General features: G+C 55.3%; 8 protein-coding genes across 10 annotated transcripts; 3 read left to right on the forward strand and 5 right to left on the reverse strand.

Annotated features, from left to right (window-relative positions):
* Positions 1–338: 338 nt before the first annotated feature.
* H310_07010 (hypothetical protein) lies at positions 339–6,542 on the forward strand (the record flags this gene model as incomplete). The annotated part of the gene is made up of 11 exons (XM_008872278.1): positions 339–627; positions 681–821; positions 870–967; positions 1,010–1,100; positions 1,153–1,463; positions 1,512–2,064; positions 2,126–2,221; positions 2,274–2,392; positions 2,453–2,662; positions 2,713–2,899; positions 2,950–6,542. 11 exons carry the CDS (start codon positions 339–341, stop codon positions 3,549–3,551), a joined length of 2,697 nt encoding a protein of 898 aa, XP_008870500.1. The 3' UTR covers positions 3,552–6,542.
* Positions 3,508–6,528, reverse strand: H310_07011 (hypothetical protein). The gene has a single exon (XM_008872279.1). The coding sequence runs from the start codon at positions 6,440–6,442 to the stop codon at positions 3,602–3,604; it is 2,841 nt and encodes a 946-aa protein (XP_008870501.1). The 5' UTR covers positions 6,443–6,528; the 3' UTR covers positions 3,508–3,601.
* Positions 6,543–7,483: 941 nt separating the features above from the next.
* H310_07012 (hypothetical protein) lies at positions 7,484–8,519 on the forward strand. Its single transcript, XM_008872280.1, has 4 exons — positions 7,484–8,016; positions 8,082–8,118; positions 8,199–8,257; positions 8,307–8,519. Exons 1-4 carry the CDS (start codon positions 7,846–7,848, stop codon positions 8,493–8,495), a joined length of 456 nt encoding a protein of 151 aa, XP_008870502.1. The 5' UTR covers positions 7,484–7,845; the 3' UTR covers positions 8,496–8,519.
* On the reverse strand, positions 8,486–9,767 carry H310_07013 (hypothetical protein). The gene is made up of 9 exons (XM_008872281.1): positions 9,497–9,767; positions 9,402–9,442; positions 9,245–9,350; positions 9,157–9,198; positions 9,031–9,114; positions 8,928–8,978; positions 8,762–8,881; positions 8,652–8,708; positions 8,486–8,602 (listed from the first exon to the last, which is right to left on the reverse strand). Exons 1-9 carry the CDS (start codon positions 9,749–9,751, stop codon positions 8,522–8,524), a joined length of 837 nt encoding a protein of 278 aa, XP_008870503.1. The 5' UTR covers positions 9,752–9,767; the 3' UTR covers positions 8,486–8,521.
* A 721-nt stretch (positions 9,768–10,488) lies between these two features.
* Positions 10,489–12,149, reverse strand: H310_07014 (hypothetical protein). The gene has a single exon (XM_008872282.1). It carries the CDS (start codon positions 12,084–12,086, stop codon positions 10,596–10,598), a length of 1,491 nt encoding a protein of 496 aa, XP_008870504.1. The 5' UTR covers positions 12,087–12,149; the 3' UTR covers positions 10,489–10,595.
* Positions 12,150–12,386: 237 nt separating this feature from the next.
* H310_07015 lies at positions 12,387–22,162 on the reverse strand. Of its 2 annotated transcripts, XM_008872284.1 has the most exons (11): positions 20,346–22,162; positions 17,532–20,291; positions 17,091–17,480; positions 16,816–17,031; positions 15,966–16,759; positions 15,586–15,919; positions 15,220–15,528; positions 14,266–15,161; positions 13,720–14,212; positions 12,494–13,673; positions 12,387–12,433 (listed from the first exon to the last, which is right to left on the reverse strand). In XM_008872284.1, exons 1-10 carry the CDS (start codon positions 21,924–21,926, stop codon positions 12,705–12,707), a joined length of 8,742 nt encoding a protein of 2,913 aa, XP_008870506.1. In that variant the 5' UTR covers positions 21,927–22,162; the 3' UTR covers positions 12,387–12,433; positions 12,494–12,704. The 2 variants fall into 2 exon arrangements, with proteins under 2 accessions (XP_008870506.1, XP_008870505.1); XM_008872283.1 differs by having other exon boundaries at positions 12,387–13,673.
* A 106-nt stretch (positions 22,163–22,268) lies between these two features.
* H310_07016 lies at positions 22,269–24,377 on the forward strand. Of its 2 annotated transcripts, XM_008872285.1 has the most exons (6): positions 22,269–22,654; positions 22,699–23,156; positions 23,209–23,346; positions 23,397–23,846; positions 23,902–24,000; positions 24,048–24,377. In XM_008872285.1, exons 1-6 carry the CDS (start codon positions 22,375–22,377, stop codon positions 24,351–24,353), a joined length of 1,731 nt encoding a protein of 576 aa, XP_008870507.1. In that variant the 5' UTR covers positions 22,269–22,374; the 3' UTR covers positions 24,354–24,377. The 2 variants fall into 2 exon arrangements, with proteins under 2 accessions (XP_008870507.1, XP_008870508.1); XM_008872286.1 differs by having other exon boundaries at positions 23,397–24,000.
* On the reverse strand, positions 23,640–26,628 carry H310_07017 (glutamate-tRNA ligase). The gene is made up of 13 exons (XM_008872287.1): positions 26,552–26,628; positions 26,312–26,508; positions 26,194–26,266; positions 26,063–26,148; positions 25,760–26,008; positions 25,558–25,716; positions 25,428–25,511; positions 25,269–25,379; positions 25,016–25,222; positions 24,851–24,968; positions 24,729–24,790; positions 24,624–24,682; positions 23,640–24,579 (listed from the first exon to the last, which is right to left on the reverse strand). Exons 1-13 carry the CDS (start codon positions 26,604–26,606, stop codon positions 24,462–24,464), a joined length of 1,578 nt encoding a protein of 525 aa, XP_008870509.1. The 5' UTR covers positions 26,607–26,628; the 3' UTR covers positions 23,640–24,461.
* Between the last annotated feature and the right edge of the window lie 350 nt (positions 26,629–26,978).

The raw sequence follows: 26,978 nt of genomic DNA on the forward strand, positions 1-26,978 counted from the left end.
ACTACAAGCATGGACTGGTGCGACCCAACAGCCACCAACATGTGCACTGTCGGTATTGCGCAAGCGCATGCCCAAACTCTCCTCCGGTGGCCGACGCCATTGCTTGCGCAGATTCGGTCAATAATCTTACCTCAACTATTTAAAACTGATTTTATATCGTCGAGGGAGCCCTAGCTTCAGCCAATGAATGACTTTAAAACGGTCATGTGGATGGCCATTTCTTCAAACATGCAAACGGTGGCTGGATTAAGAAATATTTTAAAATGCATGTACACACACCATCGAATCATTTAAAATGTCGTGTTGAAGTGGTCGTCTCGATGACAGTTACACCATCCATGGGCAACAACGCGTGCTCGAAAAGTCCGATTCGACGGGACGTGCGGCAGTTCCTGCCGACGTCATGGGACGATCTACTCTTCCTTGAGAGATGGGCGGCGTCGAGGTCTGTGCACTTCATCCGAGACAAAGCGACGTTGATCGAGTGGTTTGGCCCGAAGCGGCGGCAAGACGTCTGTGACGCCGTCGACTCTCGCAAAGACTACTTTACGTTTCCCGTGTGTGTAAACGACTTTTTGGCGGGCTTTGCGCTTGTCCAACAAGCGCCGGTCTTGCGCAAGTTTGAGTGTATGTCTTCTGTGCACGTCGACGACGATGGGGGATTCTCACGCTGGTATTAGTTATATCAAAGCTGGCCAACACGGGAGTGATCTGCAGCAAGGCCGAGCTCTTGATTGCCATGTATTTTGGCGTGCGAGGGATCGCAAAGTTGAAAGGGTCCAAATTACCTCAAGACAAAGCGCTGCGATACATTGTGAACAGTACGTTTCGGTCTGCATGGTACCAACTGACCTGCGTGGACGATGCAGACGTGTTCGACACCGCGTCGGCCATGGACTGGGCTGTCGTGATTCAAAAGCTCATGGCTGTCCCAGACGTTGTGTATTTCTTGAGCGATTTGGATATGGTACGACGGAAGACTGTGCCAGAGACTCACCGCGACGACCAGGTGCTGGTTGAAAACCTAGAAACTTTGATCGCCGACCAGTTGCACGCGATGAAGGAGCTTGCGGCAATTGAGTACGAGATTGGCGTCGCTGGTAATGGGACGAACATCTCCTCGAGGTGCATGATAGTGTCTTTGGCGCTTAGAGTGTATGGCCAAGAGCGCTGCCACCACACAATCGCAGCATTCCCATGATATCCTTCCGTTCCGTCGACCTTTGCTGGACCTGCTCACACTATCAAACTTGCGACCACACACGACGGCCCAAAGTAAGCACGTCCATGTGCATAACATTGACAAGTGCTGTCGACGCATCCAAGTTGCGTTCAAGCCCCCAGTCGATGGACCTGGGGCGCGAAATTTATCGCATGAGAGCTGCCGGCGCCTGGACGTACACGAGTTCCAAGCGCTCGTAGCATCTGCCACAGACCACGCTGTCATTTTATCCGACGTCGAGGTACGACGTGATGCCCGGCACAAATCCATTCGATTGCATCCTTTGTAGGCAGCGCACCAACTTGGCCAATTTCCCAAGGATCAGCTCGAACGAATCGCATGCTCGGACGTGCTTCGATGGATCAGGCAATGGGTCACCATGAGCAACCGCGAGGCGCCGCCGAAATGGCAAGTTGCCGCGACACGTTGTGTGGACTTGTGTCGCTTGGTGGGGTCGTGGTGGGGGCAAAAGCTGTCAACGGTGCGCGACACGTTTTGCAAGCTGGAAGCTGTCTCACCACGTGACCAACACGAAGCGTTCGACTTGGACGTTCCCCAGGAGTCCAATTACAGCTTTCTCATGCACATCGACAAGCCTGTTGCTACGTTCCCTGACGTGTGCGCCAGCCCAGAGTCCCCCGAGGAGGTAGCTGCCCTGGCTGTTCGATTGCAATTCAAAGACAACGCGACCGTCGCGATGCCTATGGCCACAAAAAACGAGCCGACCGCAGGCTCAACCTCGGACATTCTCGACCAAATGCAGCTCGACGACGAAGAAGTCCTCGAGACGGGGTTTCCTATGGCGTGGACGATCGAATTCTTGCTGTGGAAAACGGTGACAGGTGCGTTGTGTGCCACTCTGCTGCTTGAAATGTGTGGTGGATATAAACTTGCCTTGTTCAGACGAAGCGGCGGCATCTCTCGCCCGAGTCGTCGGCCACGTACTGAATGATCCCGTGGTGTTGGAAGCGACGTCGTGTCTGTGGCAGAAAGCGAACGGTGCGTCTAGCTCATCTGGGCAAAGCAACGTTCTCATGGGGGCGATCCGTAGTCAGCATTGTGTATGGCTCGAGGGATCACGCAACCAAGCTCATGCCCAACACCGCATCCGATAAATACTACCTCCGCATCACGTTTTTGACTCGGCACAGTTGGTTTGGTGGCATTGAGGTCGCTTGTTTATCCATTTCATGCACTTGGACACTTGCAACAACATGTTCGTGCGAGTAGGGCGCCTTGCACACGGACCTTGCAACGCTTGTCCAAGCTTTGCATGTTGACCTCCAACTCAAAAATTCATGGCAAGAGGTGGTCGAGTACTCGAGAGCGGCCGTGCACAGGTTGCTCCGCCACGGCGACGACGTGCCAACCACCCATTCTGCGCAATCCATGTTATTCAAATGGTTGGACGTGAATGGAGATGGCGAGCTGTCGCTCGATGTATGCGTCCGCCATTGATGGTCATCACATGACGAATTGTGTGCCGTTAGGAAGTCAATCGTTTCCAGCAAGTCCTTGGCCAGTCTGTGCTGGGAAGCGCCGCTCAATTCGACCACCTCATCACGTCCAACTCATTGCCACGCAACGTCGACACGGGCAACTTGACAGCGCACGGTCTCGACGTGTACTTGAGCAAATTCGGGGGCCTGCACACCGCCTGTCAAGCCTTGCGCCTAGGTTCGACGGTCGTGCATCCCATGCGTGCCTAAACCCCACTTGACCTGCAGGATGTCTCAACGAGATCATCCACGGGACTCTGTCCGTCGCTGCGGCCTTCAATCGCCGCGCGCTGTCCAAGCTCCAGTCGTTCCTAGCGTCGTGCTCTCCGTTTCATAACGTCTGGACCAAGTGGGGATTGTTCGCTGCGCTGCAGATTACGGACGTGAGCACGGAGCTGTCGTTCCCGTCGGTCGTGGAATGCATTCAGTACTTTTGGCCGCAACTTTGCGCGCCGCTCGTGGACGTACCAGGGTGGCTAGCTTTCGTTTTGGACGACCTCGCGAGTTTGCTGTCGACGGAGCACAGCCATGCGGGGACCTCGTCCTGCGTCCACTTGCTGTGTGCGATCCAACTATCGCTGCAACGGTACCACATTCACGCACCAGACCGCGGAAAGACCAAGGGTGCAGCGGGGTCGGCGGTCGACCCAACAGCTGCCCTCACCATGCAGGCGATTGCAAAGTTCCACGAAGCGTGGCTGGCATGCGAGAGCGCCGTGTGTGGGCTCCAGCAGGTTGTCGCTTCGAATCGCGACGTTGAGTGCCGCGTCGAGTTTGACCACTTTGTCCGGCTGCCGCCGCGACCGGTCCATTCCAGCGTCGCGCCTTGACGGATTTCACGTCCATTAAATCGGTTAACTTTTTTCACATCGTGTCGGTCTTAAATAGTACTACTCGCCATGGCTTTGTCCTTTCGCTTGGATTTCTTGGCCTTGTTCTTGTGCCGCGAGTGGTGGTGGGGCATGCCAAACGAGGTGTGAAATGCAAACGCACTGCGCGGCGGCGGCGGATGCGACGGCGGCGACGTGTGGAGGACGACTCTGTCTTCTGCCGCCTTCTCACGACCGTGCGCAAACACAAACTCGGGGAGGTTCTCCCACTGCATCATGGACGTTGACAGTGCCATGCCAGGTGCCCGGACACCAAACTGCTGCATGTCTGTAGCTTCAAAGAACCGAATCGTTTGGTCGATCGTGGTTGCCAAGTGCGGGTCATCCGCCAGCGTCTGCCGCCTGGACGAGCCCGGGGCGCACTTGAACTCGAGGCCAATAAACACACACTGACGTAGCACACTCGCGTCGACGTCGTCCTGGTTGGTTGGCGTGTGGACCGGAAAGTGCGTGGGCAATGCATGGACCCGTGCGACTCCTTTGACGTGCTGCAGACCGTCCACGAGCTTGCGCACCCTCGAGTGGACAAACTTGCTCCACACGCACATCTCTTCCTTCGTCTGCGCCGTGTACGACATGCCCAAGTACACATCGTATCGAATGAAAAAGTTGGTCGGGGCAAACAGTTGCGACCACGCGGCGTTTTTTTCGTCCGGGTTGGTGTGCGCGAGCTCGGCAAAATGTCGAGCGCGCCACAGCTCTTCGTGGATGATTTTGAACGTCGTGTGCGAGACTTGGACGGCCGAGTTCATCGGAGGGTACGCCGGTGTGATGATCGGCATGACGTGTGTTCGATCAAACACATTCAGCCGCGGGTCCCAGCTTTCAAGGCCAAGGCCGGCATCGTACAGAACGTTGAGCATGACCGGCTGGGGCCATGCCCACTCGGACATGACTTGGAAGAACCGGAGAAACACCGACTCGCAGTCAGTGTCGTGGGGGTACATTTGGCACACAAATGCGACCAGAATTGTCCAGCTTACGCCGCCCAAGTAGCCCCATTTGCTGGAATAGATTCCTCGCGCCCGCGCCCACGTTCGAATCGCCCGGACGACCGATCGAAACAATTGTGGCTGCGGCACCAGGCGCAAGACGAGGGTGCTCACGCGCGGCGCATTGAGCGACTTCATCGACGCCGGGTCGACACCTGCCAAAATGTAATCCGAGTCGATGTCCTGGGACGGGAGGACGGTCGGCATCGGGAGTCGGGCGAACAAAATGTCGAGCGCGACGTTGTCGTAAACGAGCGCGATCAGCGGCACAAACGCGTTCGTGACGGGCGTGAGGGACGTCACAGCAGGACACGACCGGAGCAGATCGACGAACGATCCGAAAAAGTCGGCTTGGGTTACGTGCCACGGCGCGACTGCTACCGTGTCAATGTCGGACGTCGGGTCGTCAATTGCGAGCCGGTATGACCCTGCAGCAAACAACGCGCCGCTTGTGAGCGCCACGTGCTCCAGCGTCAACCCTCGATCCATCCCAACGCGCTTCACCCACGTTACTACCAACGTTGACAGCTCACGCAGCACGGCGTGCTTGTGACGGCGGCCCATGGCTGTGTCTATGGGAGCCCTCGCGTTCACGAAGGCTGCCAAGGCCGATTTGTCAAGTGCGTCGTCGGGCGGTGGAGGGGTGGCGGACAAAGGACCCTTCGAGACGAGGTTGTGCACAGCCGGTGTTAAGTGGCACTGGCGGTACAGCACATCCCGCGCTTCGTCAAACGCGCCGCGGCCAAGCAAGTGGTATAACGACTGCTCAATGGCCTTGGGAATAATGCCACGCGATGTCGCATGTTCGACGGACCACATGAGAGCATTTGCTTGGTTGGCCATCCGCTGGGCACGAAATTCGTCAGCGAGTCGGGCCAACTTGGTCGCGTCCACGTCGAGGCTGGCAGTGTGGGAGCAAGTGCAGTTGAACGGGATCGCGGCCGACATGCGGCTCTGAAGGACAACCATGCTGTCGTCGGACGAAAGAGAGCACTGGCATCCGAGTGGCGGAAGGCTCGAGTCAAGCGCCGGACTTTTCAGTGCGTCACTCGCGATGCTGTGGATGCGTGGACTCGAGTTGTAGCTCGAGAGGGCGGTGGTGTCGGAGGACCCGTTGCTGCACACATCGTCCAAGTCGTCGTCCAAAGATGAGCAGTCAAATAATCGAGGCTTGATCAAGGTTTTCTCTTGCAGTTCAGACTGGAATGGCTCCGTCGGAAGCCATCCTGGGAGACTCATCGATCGCGATTCCCGACGTTTCGTTGCATTGGGTGCGGTCTCATGTAGCTCCATGTTCCAGAAGCGGTCGCGCGGTTGGGCATGGGAGTTTGGCGACCCAGAAGCGTCAACTTGTGCGCTTGAAGGAGACAACGGCGGTGTCGACGGAACTTGAGCGCCGGGTTTCAAAACTGACGCGTCGTCCGGCATGGCCCTTCGTATTCGATGTGAGCATTCATGACGAGGGAGTTTATCTCCGCTTTGCGGCTGGATGGGACTCCCATGAGAAATGTCGATTTCGCCTTTCCACTGCTTTCGTTCGGACCAGACAGAGTTGGGTGTGGTAATAGTGATGGGAACGTTGTTCGACGGCACGTTTGCTTGCGTCGACGGAGCAGCAGGCGTGGGGATGGCTGGCATGCTTGGTGGAGTCAATGGTAAGAAGAAGTCGCTGTCATCGCCTCTCTTTCGCCTGGACGTTGCTGTTCGCTTCTTGGATGCGCCAGTGTGGCGTCCCGACGACAACTTTGGCCATGCGTCTTCGTCGTCCGAGATCGCATTGATGCGCGCAACCTCGAGCGATTGTGTCTTGGCGGCAGATGACTTTCCCCACGTAAACATGTCTGGCAAATTCGACGGGGGACAACGAGGTACGGCGGCGGCGGCGGTGGAGTCTGGCGGGGCTGTGCAACGCGTGCCGAAATGTGTCAATGTAATCAGCTGGCGCGTTGCCTTGTTTATCCAATGCGAAGTCGTACTTATTTGGACAATCGAAAGGCGATTTGACGCCGTTACAAACTGCAAGTTGCCCGACGTGATTCGTGCACTGAAGCGTCGGCGCAACCCGATTAAGTGCGTGCACCCCGCTGAGACAAACGCCAAAATTCCATGTAAATTCAAGCCGAATTGAATAAAATTCGGCCCTATTTTCAGCTCCGTCGCGCCAATTGCAAACCCCGGATCCATCTCAGGCCACCTGAGCCGAACCACCCACCCGACGACGGGGGTGGCATCCAACGCCGACCTTTGCGCCGCCCGCCGGCGGCGCGACGGATCAGTGTACGCACCCGATACCGACGGAAAGAAGTGTCCATGATGGACAGTTCGAGCGGCGGCAGAACCATGGGCACGGCGCACCACACGGAGCAGCTCACGCGATGCCGCTGGGCTTTTTGTTGCACACGCGCGACGCCTGAGTTTCCGATATCGGATACCCAACTAGGTAAGTCTGTGTCGACACAGATGCCACACGAAGCAACAGATTCTTGTGCGGCGCATGGCCCACCACTGTGAACCCACCAGCTTGCGCCTTCAACCCGTGCGCAGGGCCAGGGACGAAGGCCCGCGCTCGTGCGCTAGGTCATTGGGGGCGGTTTTTCTGCGACCTCTTGCAGCACGACACCCACCATACCACGCGCCGCTGCATACAACTAGTCAGTGTAGTATATGGGCGGCCAAGACGTTTCGGTAGCAACATTTTGTACCGTGGTTGGCATCGCGGCGGCGCCTCGGCTGGAAATTCCACAGGAAGGTCACATCCATGATTCTCGCGGATCTTCATGGTAAACATGGCCATGGGGACCGCGAGAACGTTGCTTGGATTACCGGTAGCAGAACCTAGCTGGGACATGCTCGTCCGCCTAACGACACAATCCGAAGCCCGATCGGACCACTTCCGCCGAAACATTCCGCGAGAACGCGCCGGACGTGGACGTGCCGGACAGCGTGGTGACTGTGGACTGCGGTCAACAACGCTCTCTGTATCGCTTCCACTCCCCCTTGCGAGGAGCACGGGCCATTTATGCAACCCACCGATTGGGTCTGCTGACCAGCTTGCGTCGTCGAGCTGGAGAGGTTGGTTTCCCTTTTGGTTCCCCTTGGAATTCTCTTTGTGCAATTTTGCTAAAATTTCAACGAAAAGTACAAAAATACGTGCGAAATTGTAAAAACCCGTCGAACTATCGAAGATTCGTTGGATATTTTGTTGGTGTGTGCCTGCTCACACACCGAGGACGACGACGGCCATGAGCGAAGCCAAAGGCGACGACGACGAAGAATTCTTGGCCCAGTTGCCGCAAGTAAACGTCCTCCGCGTAGACATCTCCCCCAACCCAACGCATATCTCGGACGAACTCAATTTGGAAGTTGATTTCACCGTCAGTAAGGACGTCCTCGACGGCTGGTGGGAAGTGCAGGTACCCTCCCACTCATGGTTCCATGACGCTCGTTCGTTGTCTCATTCATGTACATGCCTGACTAGTACCTTGTTGACTCTGTCCTGGAACGACACATCATCAATATCCTTTTACACACACGCGCACGTTGTCCTCGCATCCCATGCGTCTACTGGTTTGGTCGCCTTAACTCTTTGTCGTACAGCTAGGCAAAGTCGAGCCACAGGACTACCTCGAAGGAGAGAACCATTTTCAATTTTCCGTACGTGACCACACAATGGCGCGCTCGATCCCATGCTCGCGGTGCATAGGTTCCTCAAATCAACGTGGCGTCGATCAAGCCCAGCAACTTGGCAAACTGCGGCCTCCTCACCGCGTCGTTCAAGACCCGCACGAGTGATATCATGGACCTCAAGATGGTCGTGCAAGTGTCCAAGCAAGGAGACTCGCTCCAGCGCATCATATACAACCCATTGGAGTATCTTGTAACCGAGCCATGACGAATTGATCGACTTCAATACTGATGTTATGTCTCTGTGGTGTCTGCCATATGCAGCACTTGCTTGACCCGCACCGTCAGCTCATACAATTCCTTGCTGTCGTGTGACTAGAGCACAAACGTGGCCGTCTCCGTCGCACACAACGAATCGTTGTACCTGTTCGTCGGCCATCTTCTTGGCCTTGATCAGTGCCCTCGTGAGCTTTCGCATCTCCTGCATACCAACGACCGTCACAATTGCAGCTTCGACAAGACGGCTCTTCGCACCAGCATGCAATTGTCTTGGTTGTGCTTGGCCCACAGAAACACTTCGTACTTTTCACGCTCGAGACGTTTGATCCGGTCTGTTAGCTCCATCACTTGCTGTCGGTACCGATCCCGGTCGTCCTAGTCACGATTTAGAGTCCTCTGGCACCTCATGGACTCGTCATACTTTAATGATCTTGGTAAAGATTTCTTTGTCGATTTCGTTCTTGAGGCCCTCCTATACACACGATGACGCCGCCAGCGATCCCATTCCCCCCGCCAACACGTACTTCCTTCTTCTTTTCGCACTCGAAGCGCAACCGTTCTTCACTCAGCTTGATGGCTTTCTTGAACTCGCTGCGCTCAGCTTTGGCCTAGCCAGCGTGATTCCACGGTCGGATGGGAATCGGTCTCACCTTTTTCAGAATCGCCTGCAAAATGTGGATATCCTTTCGCATCTACAGACCAAGTGTTACGTCTGCCGCATCGGCTGCCTTGTCCTACCTTATCCCGCGAAGTATTTTGTGAATATGCTTTGGCCTCGTGCTTGGCTAACTCGGCCATGCGCAGCAGGTCGTTGACGTCATCGAGGTCGTCCGAGTGTTCCGCCCTGCGTATTGCATGCTCGTTACTAGGAAGAACTCGACAGACCTGAACGTACATATCCTTTTTTGCGTAGTCTTCGAACTGTTGCTCCATTGCCTTCACCAACATGTCTCGTCAGCCACGTGCTCTATCACGATGTCTGCGTCGTACCAGGACTTTCTGTCGTAGCATCGCGTTCTCCATCTTCAAGAGCCCGACCTCGTCCTTTTCGGTGACGGACAGAGGGCGGTGCTGTCGGTGATCGCTACTCGCTGTCGAGGATGCTCTCCTGCCCTCATACGGAGACGACAAACTCCTTCTGCCTCCACCTTCTGACGCGGATGCCGCACGCGCCACAGCTTCACACGGCACCACTTCGTCTTCTTTCAGCGACATCCTTCCGCCGTCGTCGCCGGCCGTCGACATTCCGTGCTGGCGTTACGAAACGGTTATCCACCTTGACATCACCAACAGTTTCATGATCAAACGCGATGCGCACGAAACCTGCCTGCCTTCTCGCGGCCACAAATGGGCAACAAAGGCCACAACTTTCCTGGCTTGCATGCATCGCGACTGTGCCTGCATGTGCTCCACCGGAGCAAAGCGATGTCGGCTCTTCGGGGTTTCCTGGAACTCTTTGCATGGGACGACCGACTTTTGCACGCGATGGGGGCGATATTAGCATGTATCCGACAACCGGGCTCGACCGAAGGCCCTGCAGCGGATACCTGTCATGACAGAGTTGTGGAAATGCCGAAGGGCTACATCCTTGAACATCGACGGGCGAGGACATGCTGCGACTAGCGGACGAGACAACGAAAGCCGCATCCTTCATTGACAGGACACAGCAAAGTCTCAGGCTTGAGCTCTGTACACGACACATGCACAGAGCTCCGGCCTGTGTCTTTGCAGAGATCCATTTTAGTTTAGGTTGCCGTAGAATCGAGCGCAGCTGGGGTTCGTGAAACAGGCACTCAACCACTGCACGTTTCGGTGACCATAACAGACTCGGGTCATCTGGAAAGCAATTTGCTTGGAGCAGCTTGCTCGAATGCAGCGGATCAGCATTTAGCACTGGAGCATCCGCAGCGCAACCCGAGCAAACGAGCTCATTGTGAAGGAGTGTGTTCAGGCGGGCAATGGGCGTCCGTACTCTGCAACCTGATTTGACTTGGAAGCGGAGTTAGTCGATTTTAGCGGGTTGGACCGTCATGCCTGGACATGGTGCGCATATTACGGATTAGTTTCTAGTTGTGGTAGTCGACAGTCGCTACCCAAACGCAGCCACGATCTTGGTGTCCCCCGTCTTCATGTCGACAGCGAACTCGACGCCGTTGCACATGGCCATCATGGACGTGCTGAACCCGTTCCCGAGCTCGTCGGAATCGCTTGCTGCCTGCGCCCGTTGGACCATGGACGACAGAAGCTCCTCTTCTACGACGAGAACGAGGCGCTTGATGCGTCCGCGCTGGACAAACAGATCGTACGCCAATTTACGACGCATCGCGCGACTCGCAAACTGATCTTCACCCAGCACATGACGCCCAAGGAACACACTTTCACGCAGCGTTCGCCCGTGCACGTGCTCGTTGATGCGCTCGGCAAGCAGCCGACTGCCGACTTCGCCATTGTGCAGCACCTGCACCTCCGCCCCCGCCAGCGCGTTCGAAATGTACCGCGCCGCCTTTTTCGAGTACGCCGGTTCGTTGTCTTCGTCGACGGACCGCACGACCCACACGCTTCGCGTCTTGCTCTCCTTCTTCTTGGCAGCTCCGTTGCCGCCGTTGGCGTCCGCAACGTCGACTTTCATCGCCATGGCCACATGCAGCATCCAGTACCATTCCTGCAGCAATAACTCCTGGCCTTCTCGCACGGATAGCCGGACCATCTCCTTTTGGGTGTGTGCGACCCGCAGACTCATCGACAGCGGCGACAATATCTCGACCATGATCCCGGTCAACGCGACCGGTTCGTTCCCTTTGGACTTTGTCTTGTCGCGGCAAATCAGCATTTCGTTCGGGTACAATTCGCACATGGTGAACTTGGTCGACGGCATTAGAGTCCACCGTGTCGTCACACCGAGCTCGCCCGACATCAACATGCAATTGCGCAAGTGTTTGGTGACGGCGTCGGAGCGCGGGAGTTGGTCCAGCACAGGACATGGCAGTTCCTCGGGATGATACAGTCGGAAACTCGCGCCGGAAGGGTACATGGACGGCCGAGACGGCGTTTGAAAGTATGTTTCGGTCGAAAACTCTTCAATCATTTGGTCGCGAAAACGCAGCACCTTGCGCCGCTGCTGGCGGGGCCTTGTCAACGAACTGTTTATGTTGTTGCTCGTTCGGTTCGTTGGCGCGTAGTGGGACGAAGGTTCCATGGTGCCGTCCAACGGCGGCTCCATCATGACAGGATATGTGAATGACGACCGACTGACGCGCGTACCAGTGTGTCGCAAGTGGCTCGGGTACCGTTCCGGTTGGTAGGCATACTCTTGCGGATACTGCTCGTTGGGGTTGTTGCTACTGCTCGCCATGTACTCGTGTTGCTTCTCGTGCATGTACATGTCGTTCTGGTCCGCGAAATACCCCCGCGCCATCGACGTCGTTGTCTGAACTTCTTGGCCATATCCGTTTCCATACGAATGGCTGGTGAATTGAGTCGTGGTGGCATTGGCATATCCATACATTCTTGCGTCCACGCCATTGTAGCCGTTCTCATGAAAGTCGTTGTCGTACCCACTGCGCGGGGGGTCCCGATTCATGGTCTCCGCACCGCCGCCGCCTGCCCTGCCGCGTAGGTCGAAGTGAATGCCGTAAACTTCGTCTGTGCACTTCCGTATATGCATGCATGTTCAGCATACCAGTTATCCGGATATTGCGATTCTGTTGATACGTCGAAGTTTCGTTCCTTCGATCTGGGTCTGCATCTGATTGGCTGAAATATGTATTAACGCTTTTGATTGGCTCGCTGCAAAATCGCCAAAACTCCGATGTGTATCGACGGCGGCACTCGACCGGACACGGCCGCCATGAACCTCGATGCCAGCTTGGCCGAGCGAGCAAAGGCGATGACCCCATGGCCGTTTATCATGCAACGCAGCCAAGTAGACTATACTAGCCGCTCTGTTCATGTACCACAATCTGAAGAGCACACGCGATGACGACGTACCGACACGCTTGAGAAAACGATCGACGATAGTTGAGGGACTCCAACTACTCAGCGAATTGGGGTAATATGTCGTTAGAATGGTGGGAAGCGTCTCATGACGCAGCTCCTGTCATGCACACCCCGGAAATGCTCGAGATTGTACGAGCTGTCACATGAATCGATGCTTCTTCGCGATGTTCTCTCCACGGCGAGGGATACGACGCAAATGCCTTTACAGTTGTGGTGGAACGTCACTGTCCCCCCTTGGGCCCGTATCCACGGCGACTGTGTCGCGCGACGATAGAGCGACGATTCTGCCTGTGTTGGAATTCTGCCTGAAGAGCTTTTCTTGGGCCTTCTCGTCTTCTGAGGTCGTTGCAGGAGGTTGGTTTTGTGCACTTGGTTGGCAGTCTGTACGAAGGGTCATGTTGATTCGGTTGGTGGCGAACCTGGACGTCGCCGCACTCGTCACGTGTGGGCAATACGTTACGTCGAGTTGATTCAGCTTTGGGCAATTGTCGAACAGCGTGTCCAGCGACACATTGGTGATGCGCTTGCAGCTCGACAGGTTCAAAGCTACAAGACCCGTGCACTGCGACGCGATGGCGCAAATGCCAACGTCCGTCATTTTGGAGCACCGATTTATCAATAGCGCGTCGAGCCACAAGCAGTCGGCGATCGCGATGAGCACGTCGTCCGTGAGTTCGCGGCAAAACCCAAGTCCCAAATTTGAGATTTTACCACACGACTTGACCAGTTCAATCACTTCGGCGTCTTGCAAGAGAACGCACCCGGTCAAGTAGACCGTGACGAGGTGCTTGCACCGCTCGCGGATGTGGTGGAGGCCCTCCGACGTCAACGCCATGCAGTAACTCAGGTCGAGCACACGCAAATGCTCTCCCGTGGACGTTCCGTTGAAGATATCGCTCGTGATACATCGTAGCCCTTGGTCCGTTAAGTGAAAGCACCCGGACGCGTCCATGGACCGGAGATGTCGAGCCCGGTGCATGAGGTACGCGATCCCAGTGTCTGTGAGAGTCTTGCAGTCAGCCAACACAATCGTTTCGAGCTTGGTCAGGAGGGTTTTTGCCACGACTGTGCGGCCATCTCCTTCTTGGTCGAACGTAAACACTTTGTCCGTGAGCAAGTGCAGATCCTGTACGTTCAGATGGGCCAAGTCCAAGCAATGGTGCGTGAGCGCCTACAGTTTCCAGTCTCAGTCGTCGGGATTCATCGGCAACGTGTACCCAAATGCCACGATCCGTGAGTTTGTCGCAGCAAGCCAGATTCACGCAGGTCAACTTGGGACAGCGCGTCCCGATTGCCATGATCCCGTCGTCCGTCAGCCGACGGCACCCCGAAATATCCAACGAAGTCAGCGTTACGCTGGCAGGCAGGTTTGACAGCGACACAAAGTCACTTAGCTGCAAGCAGAACGCCAATTCGAGTCGTGCGAGGCGGGGATGCGTTGCCAGTGACAAGAGCGAGTCGTCTGTGATTCTTGCGCAGTGGCTGAACACCGCCTCTCGGAGGTCGTGGCACTTCTCCAGGGCTACTACGCCGTCGTCCGTGATGAGCGGGCAACGGTCCATCGTGAGGGCTTTCAGGTTGGGGCACGTTTTTGAGATGGCAATGAGGACGTCGTCTGTCAAGTGCGAGATCCCGCCAGCGTTGAGCGACTCGAGCGCCCCGCATCGCAGGCTCAACGTGCACATGGATTTCGTCGTCACGTTGGTACATCTGCGTAGTCGACAGCGTGAGTTCGACGAAGGCTCGTGTGCCCTGGAACGTACCCGTTCAGATTGAAGGCCAAGCAGCTTCGATTCGCCGCCGAAATGACGTCCATGTCGTGTGCAGTGACGTCGCGTACGCCCGTCAAGTCAATCCTTCGACTGTCTTCTCCAGCGCGGACCCACAGGATAAAGTACACGACGACGCTGTCTGTTTCAAGGTCGAGGACCCATTTCAAGTCGGTGAGGCCGTCGCCATAATGCGTGGGGTACTCTGCAATGACGCGGCGTATAATGTCGGCAAATACGGCAATTTCTTCGCGCAGGAGCCCTGCCATCGACAACGACTTGGTCTCGCCGCTCATAAAGAAATGGGGTGGCAGCGCGTCCAGGTCTAGCAGCGACACGTTGCTTGTTCGAGTCCAGTACGTAGGGTGCAGTTCGTTCACGCACGCATACGCTTCCCGGAACAAGTCGCTGAACCGCACATCCCGCGGCAGGTTTCGAAGGATCTCTGCGCATCCTTCATGGTTCTCAGTGGACCGGAACGCGCGCAACGCGCGGCGGACTTTGGATTTGTACATGTTCTGGCTACGATTTTGCTCGAGGTCGTACTTCAACGCACTGCAAATGTTGACGGCAAACGATGCCAGCATCGGTCCATCGGTCGGCGCAAACTCCAACGCTTTGGTAAACCGCATGGCAGACAACTCAAACAGCGCGTCCGACTTCCACGCACGGTCCAGAGTGCCCATGATCCAGTGATGCATGATTACATCCCTGTCGAGGCATCTCGAGTAAAACACGACGTGGCAGAGTTTTCCCACAAAGAACTTGGAGTTGGAACTCGAATTGCTCACGCATCCAATGCGCAGGGGGCGTCCGTCTTGCGACATCTCGTCGGCCAGCTCCAACGCGATTTTTTCTTTCAACTCGTCGCGGAGCTTCTGAAACGACGCCTACACCGACGACCGTCAGCCGTCGAGTCGCAGCTTTGTTCAGGATGAATGGCACAACCGTGACGGAGACTGTCTTCTTGTTGAACGTGTCCATGGCATACTGCTTTTTCGCCATGCTTTCCATGTCTGCCTTGGTGGGTTTCGCGACGTCAACTGACTTATCGTCGTCCGGGGTGTCGGGAGTCGATCGTTTCTTGAGCCGGTCTTTGAACGCAAGCTCATCGGCCAGTTTCTTGGCCAAGTCCTTGACCAGCCGCTTGCCTTCCTTCGTTTGGTACAGCAACCTGCATTCGCGGTCGGCATCTTTCATGCAAGACGCTTTCGCGTTCTGCTCTTGTTCGTCCAGGGTGTGCAGCATCGTTTGAAACTAACCAGAATATGAACGATCTCAGGCAAACCATGTCCCCTTGGACCTGCAACGTACGCGCTTCTCTCGGCGCTCCAGCTGAGCGTCGACCTCGGACTGCACGTCGATGTCACCGTACAAAACACCATTTACGTACAGTTGCAACGTCGTGCCGTCAAAGGAGCTGCTAACGTGCGTCCACACATCTGGCGTAATGGGCGGCCCTGCCACAACCACGTCGATGTTGTTCATGTTAATCCACGCCCCCCACACGTTTCGTTTGAGAACGGCCAGGGTAAAGCGTCCATGGCTTACGATCGCGCGAACGCCGTGCCCCGTTGCGCTCACGCTCGCCCATGCCTCCAGCGTCGCGCCTTGGTCCCATTTCTTGGCTTTGGAAAACGTAATGTACCTGCACGCAAGGGTTGAGCATGTTCCGTCGCTCGTGCAAACGTTACCCGGGCGAATCTTTGAAGAATTCCACCGCCCGTGACAAGTCGTCGTTGGCAATCGGACCCGCCGCTTCCAACGCGCATGTCGAAGAAAACTTGCCGTGATCGGTGGACGACACCAAGTTCTTGGCCACGGTCGAACCTCGACGCTCGTTTAGCGGCCAGTACCCGCAGGGCGAGTCCAGCAGAATCGCAGCTTGATATGTCGCTCCTTGGACATGGGAAGCTTGGTCGAGGAGCAGCGACGCCGCTGCAAAATGCAGCACGAGTAAGTTGTGGCTCACGCAGCACGGCACGTCGAGTTTGACGTCGTCGGTTGTGAAAGCAAATCCGTCGGGGTGCTGCGTGAAGCGGTTCCAGCAATCCGTTGTGAGCTCGAACCCGATCGTCGACGACAGGTACCGCGTGATTGCGACTGGCGCGTGCCGCAAGTTGAGACGGTCCACGTACGACACGGCAACGGACCCAAAGCGAGCGCGAATCCCGTCAAACACTTGGGTCTTCCAAAACAAGTCGGAGCCGGCCCCGGAGCCAGATACGTAATTCAAAATCACCACAAACAACGACTGCTGGCTCGGCCCCACGGCAAGTTGCCGCGACTGCAGCATCGTGCGCAGCGACAACCGAATCAAGTTTTTGATCGTTCGTTGAATCATTTCGACCAGCAGCATGCCGCGAACATCATGACGCGACCGCACGTCGCCTTTGTAGATGGCAACGTGCTGACAGGAATCTCCCGGATACGGCCGATCGACCGTCACGACTTTGTCGGTAAAGACATCGTCGATGTTGTCGCTGACCTACGGCAGCGGTCAAGTCATGATGACCATGAATTCGCCATGGAATTTCGTCGTACTCTGTAGCGCTGTCCCTGGATATGGACGATATCTCCTCTCACCAGTTCCCTCGTCAGGTCTGCCGTCGAAGAGATCGTGGTCCCATTGAACGATACGTCGACGGTGCCATCCAGTTGAAAATAAAACAACGAGCGCAACAGCCCCAAGTGCCGAACGTTGATGCCGTGCCGGTGCATCTCACGGACGAGGGAAAACGAAGGCGACGTAACGTAGTCCTGAATGTGTTTTTCAGTGACGTGTGCAGCGTAGGAAAATCAGCACGTTGATGCCATACCTCCCTCTCGGCGAGCTTCCGCGCAAAGGAAGGGATGACGTCGCGAATCATGCGCTGCGTGCACTCCTTTACTCGCGTTGCCTGGGTCTCCCAGTCTGGGGTTTGGTACGTAAACAGAGACAACGCGTCCGACGACAGAGCGACGGGGTTCGTCTGGACCAACGCTGGCCGCAATTGTCTCCACAAGATGCTCATGCTTCGTGTGGATGCGGGCAAGTGCGGCGTCTCGTCTGGGTCTTCCGGCGGCATCATGCGTCGGAACTTGAGCAAGCAAAATGTTTCGTCCCGCCCGATGTACCCATTCATATCCCCCGCTCCGTGGATGAGCTTCGCCGTCAAGTCCAACGATCCGCGTACACAGTGAGCAGCCAAGTTGAGAGTTGCATTGACCTGTTGAGCATCCGATTCAGCAACGTTCGTGAGCCAGCAGATCTTGCTCACCTTTGCAATCGATGCGTCGAGTGTTTTGCTGTGGCAAATCACGGTTTGGCCTTTGTTGCTGGTGCCGTAGACGAATTCGGTTCGAACATTTTGAACCGTACCCTTGTCGCTCACGTCAAAGCACTCGATGGGGAGCATGGACACACAAAGCACTCGCATGCCGTGGTAGTCGACGCAGCATTGCAATGGAACCAGCACGTTCCGGGTCAGCATCATCATGGGCAAGTACAAACTCGAGTTGCGGCACTCCGCGCTGGCAAACTTGGCCGAGAGCTCGTCCGATCCGTCGAATCGACCGTGGTCGTCCAACGCGACGTGAAATCGAATGTTGTGGGCTTCATATTTCAGTCCTCTTCCGTCGCTCGAGCGCACGTTGCCGTCGTTGCGACCATCCATGGCGAATTTTCCCGGCAATGGCCAAATCGTCTTTTCATGAACTGGGACGTAGTACTCTCGGACGATTTGCATTGCCACGTGGCGGGCCACTTCTAAAAAGTCTTGGCACACGTGAATGACTTCGACATACGTGTGGACGCCCTTTTCTGGAGCTTCCAACGCGCGCTTGAGGCGTTCTGCCCATAGGATACGATCCCGACGCTGTACTACGACATCGGCGGCTTCGCGCACTTCCATGCGTCGCTGCGCCTGGGAGAGGGAAAACTCGGCAGCTTTCCACTTGGCGATGGCTTCCTCGGCGCTTGTCTTGGCGTCGAGGGTGAGATTTCGTTGAACGTCCAAGTCCATTCTGTGCTTGGCGTCGAGGTCTCGGCCCCGTTGTTTGGCGTCCCGAAGCATCTGCGCCCCTTGTGCTTTGTGGATTGCACGCACGTGGGCATGCAGAAACGTTTCTTGGCTGTTGAGGTGGCGGAAAATGTCTTGTCGCCAGTGCGTCTCCATGTCGGACTGGGCCATCTGAATCAGCGCATCGGCAAGGCTTTCCACGCCGCGAAGGATGCGAAAGTGCCCCATCAAGTCGTCAATGAGCGACTCTTGGTCAAACACTCCCAGCGCGTTCTGGAACACCTGGACGTACGCCATTGCGTGCCGCTTTGACGGAAGCTCCATCAGCAGTTCTTGAAGTTTCAGCTTGGTCATGCCATCACATACAAACTGGAGGCGGTCGCACCACGCGTTCAGCGGCGGATTCGACGCCGTCATGGCCATCCATTCACGCCGCTCCTTGTTGCTACAACTTGCGAGGACAGGGATACACCCCCTCAACATGAGGCCGTGGCACGCTTCTTTGCGCAACTTCTTTTCCTTCACCGAGTCGTGGTACAGCTGGACGTTGTCCACAACGATAGCTTCTGGCGTACACAGCGGAGTTTCCGGTACTTCTTTCTTTTCTTTTGCCTCCTTTTCCGCGATGGCGCGCATCAACTTAGCCGTGGCTGGCGCGGGGAGGCGGACGCGCTGCAGCTGGTCAATCAGACTGTGCGCGATCTCGGAAAAGTGAGACTGGTCCAACGGGTCAAACCGGAGGACGCGGGGGCAGTACCCTGCGCTCTCTTCCATTTCTCGGAATCGATGGTCGACTTCCTCCATGGAGTCTTGCACCGCTTCTTCGACCATGACCTTGAGAACTTCGTCGCGACTGAAGGCAAGACCTTTTGTCCGCAACTTGACTTGGCGCATGCGAATTTTCGCGTCGAATTTCATCTTGTCCATGGTCGTTTCGGTCACAGCATCTTGGCGTCTCCATTCGTTTTCAACAGACTCTCGGGCTTCCTTGAGCGCCATGCCCTTGGCGTGATAGAACGCTTGTTTTCGCGCGGCCATGGTCGCATCATACCGGCCTTTCTTTGCCCTCCACGTCGTCTGCAGTCGAATCGCGGCCCGCTCGGCTACCTCGGTTCGGTACACGATGAGATTCTTAAAGCACGCGTGGTCCAACGACACAACATTTGACAGCACTTTGCTCCGTCGAAACTTGAGGTACTTGGAGTAGTCAGCTTTGAGTGGATCATTCGAGCCCATCGCCAATGCACGGACGTGGAGCGTCTCCTTGGAGCTCCTGGTCAGCACCCCTCGTGCCGACAGCATCTGGGACGCCAGTCGGTACTTGAGGTCCGAAGCGCTGATGAGACCACACTCAAACTGGCGCAGTGGAGCCATCGCTTGCTGTTGGACTCGGCTCACGTGGTGGTACTTCCACGGCACTCGCATGATCGTGCTCAAGTACTTGGAGCGCTGGATCGCATCGTGTGCTATCGCGTTGAAGTCAAACCAGGTAAGAAAAGCCTTGGTCCCGACCATGTGGTCGGCAATGTTGGCCAGATTCGACTCGTCCAGCGTCGGGAATATGGACGTCAGTCGATTTGGTGTTGCAAGTTCGTTCAACCGATCCAGGACGCGAAAGTAGATGATCAAGGCCTGCACAAGGGCAGGTTTGGCGATCGACGTGACGTCGGGACTTGCCATTTTGTGGGTTTCAAACATGTATTGGAGCTTGTCAGAGATGGGGGCGCCGCACATAATGACCAAAGCAAACGCCATGTCCAACAGCGTCATGTTCGCCTTCGAAAACACTTCAAAACTCGGAAAATACTTGGTCTCTTGGTCGATCTGGGATTCTCCCCGGTCCAGCATAAACTCTTCGTCCTCGATTTGGCCAAGAAGGACCGTGATTGTTTTTTCAGCTGCTTTTACTTGATCTTGTGCAAATAGCAACTGCGCCCGAGCACTGGATTTGGTGTCAGAGTTGCCCACTTGGAGCATGGAACGGCCTTTTGTCTGGTCGAGTACTGCTGTTGCTTGAATCTACATGAGCGTCAGTCGTCCGATTGCGTTAGCAAGTCGCTGCGATCGTCGTACCAAATCGTTTTTAGCATTCAACAGGTTTTGGTGGAGCACTCGAAGCTGCTCTGTGTGAAACGCAACTCGTGCCTCGCCCACAGGCTTGTGCGGCGTGCGCAAGGTTTCCAAAATTTGAATCTCTTTCGCGGCTGTGTCGTTGGCACCATTTATGCGAGACGTGATCGATGCAAGATGCGATTCGTACAAGTCGTCTTCGCTGTGTTCCTGTGCGTCGAGCTGCCGCTGCTTTTCGTCGGCTTTTCGAAAGAAATCTGCGGTTGGATCCACACCTTCCTTTCGTGCGTCGTCAAGCTCTCGCTGCCTTGCTTTGGTCTCCTTTTGGCGACGATCTAGCTGCGCGTCGCGGCGCTCCTGCAGGGCTTTGAGCTTTCCGTTTTCGACCTTGGTGGCCTCAAGTCGCCTTTGGTTGATCTTTTGCAGCTGGGCTTCAAAATATTCATGTTCCCGTTCGTCGTCGGGATGTTCAAAAGAGGTCACTCTTCCTGTTTTTGTTGATGGCTCGAATCTGCCGTCTCGGGTGGTAGTGTAGCCAAAAAACACGGGGCTGCGCAAGGACGGATCGAACAGCGGGGGGAAGGTTGGGACCACTACATCGTTCGTCCCCTGCGTGTGCAGGGCGAGGTTGAATTTAGTGAGACTCGAGGGAGCTAGAGGTGCTTCGATCGGAACTTCTGCACTATTTCGCCCCGCTGCCTTTCCATCGTTCTCATCGTCGTTGTTCGAATCCACATCCGACTCGTTATCGTCGGACATACTGGGGTTGTTGTCTGTGTGGCCGTCCGCGTCTCGCGGGTTGGCTAGTTCTTGAGCTGCCAACTGGAGAGCTGCTTCTTGAGCATTTGTGAAAGCACTGAGTTGGGCAGATGCTTCCGGGTCCTTGGCCATGGCGTAACCCACAGAAGAAGGATGCCAGAGACTGCGCGCTTTGTCGATAGCTCCAGCGCGCGCGTCGGCATCTACTGCCTGAACAGATTGAAAGTAGTGATTCCACTGCGCTGGCAAACTAAAGTCGATCCCATCTAACGACGCGGGAACTTGAGCTAATGCACGCCATTCATGCCGTGTCTTTTCCAGATCGAGCAGCACTTGGTACCGTTGTGCTACGTACTCCTCTTCTGTCGATTTCAAGAAAGCTTCGTGGACCTGTTCCGGGGTTTTCGGTGCAGGTTTTGCTTTGAATTTCAGTTGTTTCGACGCAATTTTCACCGATGTATCTGCCGGCGTTGCTGCGTTTCCTTGTGAGGCCACCGGACATGTCCCGCTTGCACTTGTGGACGGTGGCGTCGTATCAGTCACCATTCCGGCCACGGCATCTTCGAGGGACATCGAGATAGCGAGGCTCTCGAGCCGTTCGATTTCATTGTGAAGCACTTCCAGCCGTTGGTTTTTGTGCAGCAGGGCATTCGTGCCATTGTCGCCTTGACTCGCACGTGTGGTGTACGCCCGCACAAATGCGTGAACATGCGATGGTTCCCAATTCGAGCAAAAGTCGAATCGGTTCTCGTTGTCGACGACGTTCTGTGGTGTCCGCCGGATCGATTGATCGTGGTCGACGAACTGAGAGATCTCGTTGCCCATGGCTGGGTTCTTCCACTATGATGTGCCGCTTCGCGCTGAAACTTTCAACGAGGCGGGCATGGAAAAGTGTCCCACGTCGACAACGCCCAAATCCAATTGACGAGAGCTTGTCACTGCAGCAGCACGCACGTTTGCCGCCAGATCGCCTCGAAAATGATTAAGCGGTTTGATACGCACCCTGCCGCCGTCCTCCTCGTCCACAAACGCCGCAAGGATCCGTCGGCGCCGCCCAAGGCCAGGTTAATTAATGTTCGTCGTGTAACTGGTCGTCCAACATTTCGATAGATTTGCAACTGACCAATCAAAATCGTCGACGCCTGACCTGAATGCGCCAATTCACCTCTTTCGACAGGGACGCGCGGCGAGCCTCCAGTCCGCGGAATCTTTGGTCACTGCGCAGCCAACCCACGCTTCGTGAATCAACAACGCGGTCACATCACTTACCACGATGCGCCGGCCAGCCAAGAGCTCGTCCAAGAAAGTTGGGAAAGACAGACCGAGGCGGCTAAGTGATGATGGGGAGTCACCAGTCCCTGGCCGACGAAGCAGTGACGCCGATTTGGGTGGGAACGGAGCTGTCTACGACGACCACTACGGCATTAATGGAGATGCGTGCTACATGGAAGACTGTGGAGATGGTGGTGGGTGGTTCAACTGTGAATGTTTTCTCTCGCTTGTCTTGGTGGGCGTGCTGGTTGCGCTGCCCTTCAACCTCCACAGCACAAAAGGTACCACTACATTAAGTGTCGCCATGTCATGATGGATTATGTAGACCTGCTTCAGTCGCGAGACACGTACATCGTGAAGGCGGTCGAGTTGATGAAAGTCGGGTCGTGCGACGACGCTGTCAACTTGTACGAGCGGGCACTCATCGTGGAGGAAAGCGCGATGATTCACCATCAACTTGCCGACGCGCTAACGCAGTGTGGCCGGCCAAAGGAAGCGCTGGGGTACTACTTAAGCGGCATCCGGCTGGAAGAATCGACCCACAGGAAGGTGCCGTCCCTCATGGCAGTCGGCGACTTGTTCCTCAAACAGTCCGACTACAACATGGCGACGAGGACGTTCGAAACGATCGTGTCGATCTTGCAAGACGACCCAACCAAAGACCTTGTCGAGGCCTACATGAAGCTCGCCAAGGTCGACATGAGCCTCCGTCGGCTCTCCGCCGCGTACTCGCATTACACTGCGGCGAGCGACCTCATTATTGGCGACTCAATGCAAGCCGAGGTGCAGTTCCAACGCTATTTCCTGCAGCGGTCGTCGACTCATTGACGGGTAGGTTCACTACCGCATGGGTCAGTGCGCCCTCATCATGGGCAAACTCCCGCTCGCCATCGAAAACTTCAAAGTCGCCGCGGCCAAAGGCACCACATCCCAGAAATCCTTGTTCACACACAGCCTGGCGTATGCGTACTTGGTACGCTACACGCCACTTTGTTGCCTAGCGTATTTGAATGTGTTGTCCAGGAGCACGGCATGCTTGCCCAGGGCAACGACGAACTCGCCGCGCTCTTTGCCTCGCCGTCCATGTACACAGAGGAGCGGTACATCCGCGCGTCCTTCCAAGATCACCAGTATCCATCCGGTCGATCTCCCACGCAGTACATCGCGCAGCTCTTTGACATCCACGCCCAGCGCATTACGCAGCCTCCGCCCGCCAACCACGTCGATACGTTTCGTCAACTACATGGCCTACTCTTCGAGTCGGGTGTCCCGAACGCGATTGCCAAAGCCTTAATGTCCAAAATTGGCATTTCCGACGGCGACCACTGGCTCGATGTGGTCGATTTGGGCTGTGGATCGGGCCATGCCATGTCGTTCCTTCGCTCGTTGTCGAACTTTGTGCTTGGAATCGACCTCTCGCCCCTCTCGATTGAAAACGCCAGGAACTTGACCAACATGTACGACGACTTGCACGTAAGCCACCGTCTTGTTCCCAGACCATGCTGCAGCTACGACGCACGGCGACTAGGTTGGCGACTTCCTCGATGTCGGTGGAGGCTTGCCCGATGCGTCGTACGACGTAGTTGTGGCGATGAATTCACTGCCGTACTTTGGGGACCTCCGGCAGGTCGGTGCTTTCCCGTCGACCAAATACATGACGGGACACGTGACCAGGTGTTTGAACTGGCGCATCGGATTCTTCGGCCAAAGGCGTTCGTCGCGTTCAACGTGGACGTGCGGCAGAATGACGACGACAACGATCAACAAGACTTTAGCCTGCGCTTCTCGGGGCGGTGGCAGCACTCGGACGAGTACGTCAAGCGAGTCTTGGAGCGTCACGGGTTTGAACTACTGCATCAAGAGCAAGTGGAAGATGACCAAGTGTTTTACCAAGCCCACGGCGCACAAATTCAACACCGAGCCACGGGAAAGGCATATTCCAACGTGTACGTGGCTCAAAAGGTCGCAGATGACGTGTAAAAGAGGCAACTGGTCGAATCACGTTTCATGGTCGTGTATTTGGGAAAGGGATGAAAACAGAGCATGGCAAGGGCCAATGCTGTCATGGAGAGACGGGCGGTCGGGTGATTAATGGGCGCCGGTCAATCGCTTCACCGAGACTGCCTTTCCGAGGAGTTCCATGGTATCGCCGATGCTTGCCCCGACTTCCATGCCGGTCAAGTGATACCGCAATGGCATGAGCAAACTAGAAAACATGAAGGATCGATGCGCTGCGATGGAAAGGCACACCTTTTCAAGTTTAGGTTTCGTTCGTTGGCCGTTGCCTTGATCACGCCCATGATGGATTTCTACGGAAAAACTCAGCATAGTGTCGTGGGTGGATGTGTGCTGTACAGAATCAAAGTCGCTGTCGGCGAGGGCACGCAAGCGAGTTGTGGCATCTGCGACTGCCGCATCTACATGTTGGGACGATTCAATTTCCAACTATGGCAGTCGATTCGCCGGTTGTGAAGTACCCGTGTGTTCGTTCCAGTATTTCGCTTTCATCTCGACAGCGATCGTCGAGTCGTAGTCCGGGTCGGTGAAGAAGTAGTAAATCAAAGGGCCAAAATCGGGCAGCGCCCCAACTCGCTCCTGGAGACCGCATCAGTGGTTGCAAACAGATCAAAAATGGAATGAACCTTCATCAGTGATGCAGCGGACCAAATATAATCGTCGCTGAATGTCTCCAACTGGTGGATGTGGTCCACCAAGTACGGGCGAAGCGTCGCCACAACGTCGGCTTTGTCGGCAGTGTCGAAGAGGCGTCGGATGTGCTTGGAGTTGATCCAGCGAAGTCGTTCGATGTTTACAACGGAGCCACTCTTGTTGACGTGGTCCATGGAAAACTACACCAAAACGTTCGCACATTGTCGGACAAGTGGCACGACGTACAACGCTTTGAAGTTCATCCAGCGAAAAGATCTCTTGCTTGTTACCGTCCGACGGGTTCCAGCCAAGGAGGGCCACAAAGTTGACGAGCGCAGGTGCCAAAAAACCCTTTTTCTACTCGACAACTCGACGCTCAGTAGAGTCACACGAGTTCGGACAGACCTGGAAATCTTCCACGGCTACATCGCCTTGACGCTTGGACAACTTGGATCGATCTTCGTTCAGAAGCAAGCCCAAATGCGCAAACTGCGGCGCTCAGTGACTCGATTGCAAACAGAATGCTCAGACTTACCTCAGGCAGGCGAAATCCCAAAAACTTGTACAGCAAGAGGTGCTTTGGTGTAGAAGACAACCATTCTTCGCCCCGAATCACGTGCGTGATGCCCATCAGGTGGTCGTCTACAACGTGGGCGAGATGATACGTAGGGAACCCATCGCTCTTCATGAGGACCTACGACTTGGTCAAGACTGCAACAGAACAATCCCCGACTTACTTGGTCATCGACGACGCTGTGGTCGAACTGAACGTAGCCTCGGACAAGATCTTTCAAGGTCGTTTTTCCCTCGGGAACTTTGAGGCGAATCGTATGAGGATCTCCACGAGCTAGCTTCTCGTCGATTTGCCCTTGGTCCAGACCGAGACAGGCACGGTCGTACATGGTACCAGAACCAGACCGGACTGCCGAGTCGCGAAGGGATTTCAGGCGATCCTGCGAGCAAAAGCACCGATACGCATGTCCGTTCTACATCCATCGACACGATCGAATGCTTTGATATTCATGGGACGTCTTGGATACCTCGACGAGTGTGTCCGCGTACGATTTGTACACGTGCAGGCGTTCCGATTGCACGTATGGTCCAAAGTTGCCACCAGCGGTAGGACCTGTCGCTATGCAGTGAATTCTATTCGAAAACGTCCAACAGGTACCTTCATCTTCATGGATGCCGCACCATTGAAGGCTCTTTGTTAGAGCTTCCACCGACCCTTCGACTTTTCGAGTCTAGGCAGTCGTTGACGATCGGACAGTTCGGAGAAGACGACGTACCTGGTCTGTATCTTCAATTCGCATGAGAAAGTCACCGCCATGCGACTTGGCAAACAAGTAGTTGAACAAAGCTGTCCGCAGACCTCCCAAGTGGAGGTAGCCTGTTGGACTTGGAGCATAACGAACCCGAACAGTTGCTGGTCTCGTCGAGTACTGCACGACAGGACTAGCAAAGATGCTACGGCTGTAGAGAGAACCTATGTGTATCCGTTAGACTAGGCAATCAGCACAACGCCATACGTGGCCCAAGCTGCTGGACGAAGCGGTGCATTCCCGACGTCGCCACCCTTCGCATCGATCGGTGGGTTAAGTGGTCATCGACGAGGTCATCGTTGCCATTGGCTATCCGAATAGTACATCCGGAAACCACCAAGATGGACGTATAATGCGATTTTGGCCAAAAACAGAAATATCCTGTACAACATGTTAATAGACCTCTGGTCGTAAAGCTTGGTAATGTGGACTCGTTGTACATCACAAGTACTTGTCGTGCACACTTGGCCTCTGTTCCTTTCAATTCCCATGAGTACATTTCTCTGAACGCTCAAGGTCTTGGGTAAACGTACATAGGATCGAAACTTTACAAATATATATATTATATATGGCAAATAATCTGTCATAGATATTGAGGATACTACACATTTTATTGATGTGCATTTTCCAAAAC

This window comes from Aphanomyces invadans, assembly GCF_000520115.1.
Source record: "Aphanomyces invadans strain NJM9701 unplaced genomic scaffold supercont1.13, whole genome shotgun sequence".
NCBI lineage: Eukaryota > Oomycota > Saprolegniomycetes > Saprolegniales > Verrucalvaceae > Aphanomyces > Aphanomyces invadans.

Bases quoted from the DNA above. Each gene is read 5' to 3' on its own strand.
- H310_07011 (XM_008872279.1), bottom strand. From the start codon at position 6,442: ATGTTTACGTGGGGAAAGTCATCTGCCGCCAAGACACAATCGCTCGAG.
- H310_07012 (XM_008872280.1), top strand. From the start codon at position 7,846: ATGAGCGAAGCCAAAGGCGACGACGACGAAGAATTCTTGGCCCAGTTG. The intron at 8,017-8,081 runs GTACCCTCCCAC...ATGCCTGACTAG, and splicing joins ACGGCTGGTGGGAAGTGCAG to TACCTTGTTGACTCTGTCCT. The intron at 8,119-8,198 runs ATATCCTTTTAC...TCTTTGTCGTAC, and splicing joins CCTGGAACGACACATCATCA to AGCTAGGCAAAGTCGAGCCA.
- H310_07013 (XM_008872281.1), bottom strand. From the start codon at position 9,751: ATGTCGACGGCCGGCGACGACGGCGGAAGGATGTCGCTGAAAGAAGAC. The intron at 9,199-9,244 runs GTAGGACAAGGC...CTTGGTCTGTAG, and splicing joins AAAATACTTCGCGGGATAAG to ATGCGAAAGGATATCCACAT. The intron at 8,709-8,761 runs GTGCGAAGAGCC...GTTGGTATGCAG, and splicing joins ACCAAGACAATTGCATGCTG to GAGATGCGAAAGCTCACGAG.
- H310_07014 (XM_008872282.1), bottom strand. From the start codon at position 12,086: ATGAATCGGGACCCCCCGCGCAGTGGGTACGACAACGACTTTCATGAG.
- H310_07015 (XM_008872284.1), bottom strand. From the start codon at position 21,926: ATGGGCAACGAGATCTCTCAGTTCGTCGACCACGATCAATCGATCCGG. The intron at 17,481-17,531 runs GTGAGCAAGATC...GATGCTCAACAG, and splicing joins TCGACGCATCGATTGCAAAG to GTCAATGCAACTCTCAACTT. The intron at 15,920-15,965 runs GTAACGTTTGCA...CCTTGCGTGCAG, and splicing joins TTCTTCAAAGATTCGCCCGG to GTACATTACGTTTTCCAAAG.
- H310_07016 (XM_008872285.1), top strand. From the start codon at position 22,375: ATGCGCCGGCCAGCCAAGAGCTCGTCCAAGAAAGTTGGGAAAGACAGA. The intron at 22,655-22,698 runs GTACCACTACAT...TGGATTATGTAG, and splicing joins CAACCTCCACAGCACAAAAG to ACCTGCTTCAGTCGCGAGAC. The intron at 23,347-23,396 runs GTACGCTACACG...TGTGTTGTCCAG, and splicing joins GCCTGGCGTATGCGTACTTG to GAGCACGGCATGCTTGCCCA.
- H310_07017 (XM_008872287.1), bottom strand. From the start codon at position 26,606: ATGCGAAGGGTGGCGACGTCGGGAATGCACCGCTTCGTCCAGCAGCTT. The intron at 24,791-24,850 runs GTACTTCACAAC...CCCAACATGTAG, and splicing joins ATACTGGAACGAACACACGG to ATGCGGCAGTCGCAGATGCC. The intron at 24,580-24,623 runs GTGTGCCTTTCC...CATGTTTTCTAG, and splicing joins CGAAACCTAAACTTGAAAAG to TTTGCTCATGCCATTGCGGT.